This window comes from Lytechinus pictus, chromosome 16, assembly GCF_037042905.1.
Source record: "Lytechinus pictus isolate F3 Inbred chromosome 16, Lp3.0, whole genome shotgun sequence".
NCBI lineage: Eukaryota > Metazoa > Echinodermata > Echinoidea > Temnopleuroida > Toxopneustidae > Lytechinus > Lytechinus pictus.
The window spans coordinates 22,790,961-22,796,985 of record NC_087260.1 but is presented as its reverse complement, the minus strand read 5'-3'; the positions used below and the strand labels follow the sequence as shown (position 1 = coordinate 22,796,985).

At 36.6% G+C, this 6,025-nt stretch overlaps 1 protein-coding gene across 1 annotated transcript; it reads left to right on the top strand.

Annotated features, from left to right (window-relative positions):
* The first annotated feature begins 2,421 nt into the window (after positions 1–2,421).
* LOC129279575 (uncharacterized) lies at positions 2,422–3,442 on the top strand. The gene is given in 2 exon segments (XM_064110955.1): positions 2,422–2,510; positions 2,800–3,442. Coding segments are annotated over 2 exon segments (732 nt in total).
* Positions 3,443–6,025: the final 2,583 nt, after the last annotated feature.

Sequence of the window (6,025 nt, the reverse complement as noted above, 5' to 3'; positions counted from 1 at the left end):
ATGGCTCTTTTGCCAGTTTGTAAGCCTTCTGTTTGGATAACAGTGTCATGACATCTGCCATTGAACCATATGGCTTATCCGAGTACGTGTGTTCGATAGTCCTGGATGGTAGTGAATTAAAACGTCCATTGCATCTCCAATGTTTTCTTTCTAACTGTTCTAGGCGATATCAGCACTATCAGCATTATGTGACTTTCAAAGGGAGGACCAGTCAGCTTGAAACAGGAACGAGCGCAGACTATCCCAGTCAGCTTTCTCGTACAGCCAGTTTTGCTTGTAGTTAGCTACATACATATCACAAATCGATCAGAAGAGCCAAGGGGATTATCAACCGATACCACGTGAATGCCAGGAGAAGTAGTTATAGAAAGAGGTCCAGTTTGGAAAAGTTTATTTGCCTCATCGTGGTACACTTTAGAAGAAATTATCATAATTATACTTATTAGAAGTATTATCATTAATATTATTACCATTATTATAGTTATTTTACCCCTCTTTTCCTTTTAATAGGTTATTGCTTGCAGTGAACTAAAGTTGTGTTTCATGATATCATCTGTAACCGTGGTGACAGCCCCACGTGTAATCGAATCGATTCGAACAAGATATTGTTGTAAGATGTGTGTACAGTGACCATCGCTTCAATTTGCATGTTATTGTACACCCCCGCCATGATGATAATCAGTCGAGAAGTCAAGGTGCTGGAGGTGGACGCCTCTTCTCGAATTAACGATGGAGATAATGGGGTGGATCATTACAAGACCACTCGCGGCTATCTGCATCATTTATGAACCCAAAAATATGATACGCACTTGGTTTTGGCAACAGAGGGGATCTGTTGCACTCTTGGGAAATGTTCTTTTACATATGGCGGAATTTAAATATAGGGCAGGTCTTATAGGGCATTTCCTTATCCATTTTCATCCTGTTTTCCGTTGTGGTCATACCTCGCTCTTTGAATCTATTTTCCTTTCTATTCTCTTTTCTTCGTTTTCTTTTTTTTTCCTTCTTGTTGTCAACCTATGTGCTCATCTGTTGATTAGCCGACCACACGACTTTCAAGATCTCCCATTAAAAAAAATTCAATCAAAATACATATTCCTTCTGGCCACGATATAAAGAATCAAATATTGTCGACATAATTACTAAACCATCATTCTAATAACTTTGGATACGTGCGTCACCAGATTATTATGACTGCTTTATTCTATTTTGAGAAGCGGGAATCCATTTAAAAAAGGGACATTAGTAAAGCATGTAAGGAAAGAATCGAGTTCTTTCAAGGAAATAAACTTCCCGCCATTGTGACACCGTCGCCCTACAACTACTGCTACTATATAGCTACTACTAATTCTACTACTATTACTATTACTACTACTACTGCTAATATACGACAAATACTACTACTACTACTACTACTACTACTACTACTACTACTACTACTACTACTACTATTACTACTATAATACTACTACTACTACTCCGAATACTACGAATACTACTACTACTATACTACTACTACTACTACTACTACTACTACTACTACTACTACTACTGTACTACAACAACACCAATAACTACTACTACTACTACTACTACTACTGCTGCTACTACTACTACTACTACTACTACTACTACTACTACTTCAACTACTACTACTACTACTACTGCTACCACTACTACAACTACTTCAACTACTAATATTACTAGTATTACTAGCTACTACTAACTACGACTACTACTACTACTACTATACTACTACTACTACTACTACTACTACCACTACTACTACTACTGCTAATTCTGCTACTCTACTACTACTACTACTACTACTACTACTACTACTACTACTACGGTGATGATGATGATGATGATAATAATAATAATGATAATAACAATGATAAAAATAATGATATTGTACAGTGCAATAACAATTATGATAATACTGATAACAATAATAACATTGATAATAATTCTATTTTACTGATGCATCATTATTACATTTCCGTAAAAAGCCAATTTTCTTAAAAAGCCATTGTCCCTATAAAAACCAACTTCTGTTTTGGACTTTGTAATCGCTATCACTCTGTATACACGCATGAAGTATTTGATAGATGTAAGTTAAAGGTAGCTCCCACATAACATTATTTTGATATAAGTTGACGATTAATTTACTGTTCTATTTAATTGTATAATTTAGGAAATACGTTGCAATCCGTGTATCCAAAATGAGTCTTTATTTTGAATTAGGTATGGAACTCGCCCTTTGCTAAAAAAAACAAACAAAATGAAAATAGAAACGAAAAAAAAAACGCGATCACATGGACAGGGAAGACTGCTTAAAACAAAATAATCAAAACGGATAGAGGACAGTGACACAGAGTTTCCCTGTAGTTCAATTGCGAGTCATGATTGGAAATCAAAATGGCTGATTGTCAAAGTTCTCCTGTACGGATCATGGCTTGGATCATGCCACGAACAATCTCAACCGCTTTATGCAAGTGTCTTGTAGCGTAGATACTCAAAACATTGGCAACTCTAGCTAACTACTCTTAGGAAGAAGAACTAGTACAAGTTGGAAGTAGCAGACATGGCATAAAATGATAACGAATAATAAAATAAAGGAAAATAAACTAAAAGGAAGTAGAAATGACAAGAAACTAGGAAGAAAAAATTAGGTAGCATAGCACAAGTTTCAGTACACGAAACAAGAAATGATGACGTGGTAGCGTGAGCATCCTGAGCGTGGGAGAAACACAATCACCAATTTAAATACGCCCTTTTTGGTTTGGTTCCTTATAGATACCATAACGTGCAGAAAGAACTTGAGGCATCCACCAGTAAGTATATCTTTGTCAAGAACGGGTAGATGGCTTTTCCGGATAAGAAATGACGGCAGTACCTACCAAAACGATTCAAGCATGTCTTTCTCATCCGGGAACCTCATAAACTGTTCACATCCTACATGAAAGCGATGTATCAGCACCTGACAAATGTTGGAATCCGCTCAGGGGATGCCGCCGACGAAGGCGCCTTCGACATCGGTCACGGTGACCCTGTCATGAACGCGAACGAATTCTACAGCGGAATAACAGAGCTTTGGAATTACGTCCGGGACAACTTGGATCCCAACCCAATCGTCATCAACACTGATGATCTGTTGACCAACCCCGCTGATGTGCTTCAGAAGTTCTGCGATCTTACCGGACTTCCTTACAGCGATTCTCTTCATTGGGACGCTTCTCCAGATGTGATCAAGAACTGGATAAGGGTTAGCGACAATGTCATCAAGTTGGCCAATGCGTTTTTTAAAACAGCACTGTTCTCCAGTAGATTTCTTCCGCCAAAACCGGCAATTCCCATAGACAAACTTGCACCAGATGTCAGAAAACTGGCAAAGGTCTCCATCCCACATTTTGAAAACATAAATGGGTTTAAGATATGAAAGAGGTAAAACTACTATCATTTAAAACGATGAGCAATGAAAAAAAAGTTGACTTAAAATATATACAATAATGATAATACACAGTTTTCACATATAACATAGCAAGAGTCTATCCACGGTTGTGTTTACTAATTTCACCGAGGCTTTTGATAGGCTGGATCATAACATCGTTAGAAAGTTGATCAAACTCAATGTACGATCTTGCATCATTAAATAATCAATGTCATATAATGATTATAAGTTTTTGGGGAAGAATCGTTAACCGTGTAAAAAAATATCAGGCACTTTGTCTAATTACCCAATCACGGTGGCGTACCCCAAAGGCACTAAATTAGGTTCTATTCTCTTCCTGATTATGATCAACGATGCTAGTGAATATATATCAGTCTATATAAATATGAAGACGATCTTACTTTGTTGGAATGTCGTAAAAAATATATACACCGAATTAACATTTCTACAATGTCCAATATATATAGATCAGTGGAGCTCCCTAAACCACATTAAGTTGAACCTTTCAAAATGTTCTGACATTCTCAAAATATCCTATATGGTCCTGTTATGGAATACTGCACTCAAGTTTTTGATGGTGGACTGACACAGAAAAATTTAAAAAGTTTAGAGCAAATAAAAAAAAGAGCTTGTAGAATCATGTTGGGCCAAAACTACACAGATTATTATGCCAGTGCTTGCCTATCATCTCATTCTTTAATTCAGAAGGGAGAAACTCAGCCTGGATTTCGCAACGTCTTCAACCAAACATCCAACATTTAATACATGGTAACCTCCTTCAATCCGATTCCGCAATAGCCCCATATCATATTTCTCAAATCTCCTGAATAAAGACTCATTTGAAAGCAATACCTTAAATATGCCTACTTGCAATAAAAATTTATATTATTTAATTAATAGGAAAGTAACACTTCTATTGAATATCCACATACTTTAATGATCTTTTAAAACTTGCTTATTTTGTTTTATTCTCCTTAATTTACCACTTCCTCATTATCTTATGTCTACTTATTTTCATTGCCCAAGTATTCTTGCCTTATTTACTACATACATATTCATTTTGTAAGTTTTTACCAAGATTATTATTTTTTTTTAATTTTTGAAAAATGGAACGAGTCTTTTAATTGTTTGTACTTTTAATACATGACCAATTCAGCCATTGATTTGGCTGCGACTCATGTTTTTTTTAAAAATAAACATTGAATTGAATTGAATCACGTATACATTACCGTATAACGCCCCTGCTCCTGATGCTCTCCAAAGGACGCAGCCGTTTACAGTACGCAAGCATACAAGGAATGCCAGGCTCCCATCCAATAGTATAATTTCTTTTTAAACGTGTTTGAGTGTTTATGAAATGCTACAGTAAAATTATTTGTCAAAGTGCTATGAAGTTTTATATTGAAGAAAATTATTAAATTGTTCGTATTTATTGTCATGTTTATTGTATTGTATATTGGGTTTATAACTAAAGGATATGCAGTATTTTACATAATTTTGTAATGTAAAACTGCATTAATGGAAAGAGTATGATTTTCAAAAAGTGTTTGTGATTGGTGTTTGAGTGCAAGGTGAGTGAGTGTGCGCGCTCGCTTGAGTACTAAGTATGTTAAATTAATTTAGAATGATTTAGTACAAAACAACCCAACAATAACAACAAAATATAAAATTATTTACAAAAAAATCAACGATTCGTGTAAATGCACACACCCACGGAACACTCACACACACCTTCACGCCTCAGCACACACCCATCCACCCACGCACACACACACCCCATCACACACACACACACATATACATATACATAATATATTGTTACGGAATTTATAAGGGGGGTTGGAAATTATTAAACCACTATAGTGTAGGCTCGCACAGATCTCACTGAGTTCACAAGTGTTCGTTTTCTCTCCTCTCACTGTCTCTGTATCAAAGTTCTTACTTCAACTCTTTCAGTTCCGTCAGAACGTAAGTCAATTATCTGTACATGTGTCTATATTCTCTCACAAGTGGGAAACAGCAAAGTGAAACAACCAGGGCTGACTTTTAGGTTAGACTGTCCATTTATTAATAAACACGTTCGAAGAATAAGATACAGTCCCGGAGGGGCCACTTCCATTGACGGGTGGATACCATGCGCGACCACGGGGTCTTGAAAAGCACCCTAAACACGTATTTTCCATATTCTGAAAATGCACCCCTTAACAAGCATTGGCGTGTGAAACCCTACCCTTAACAAGTATTGGCAAGTATTCCCAGAATTGAGCCCCTAAACAAGTACAGCGATGTATTTTCAATATTCTGAAAATGCACCCCTTAACAAGTATTGGAAACAAAACGATACTCTTGGCAAGTATTCCCTGAAATGAACCCCTAAACAAGTACAGCGATATTTTATTGTTATGTCACGGGTCCGTCCGATCGTCGGTTTTACGTTACACACCATTATTTTGGTTTAGTAAGGCCCGACCTTCCACACCTCGCGCAAATCGGACTCTAAACACGTAGTGTTGGGGCAAAAAGGACATCCTTTATGAAACATTTTGATTTTGTTTTATCATCCCCGCATAT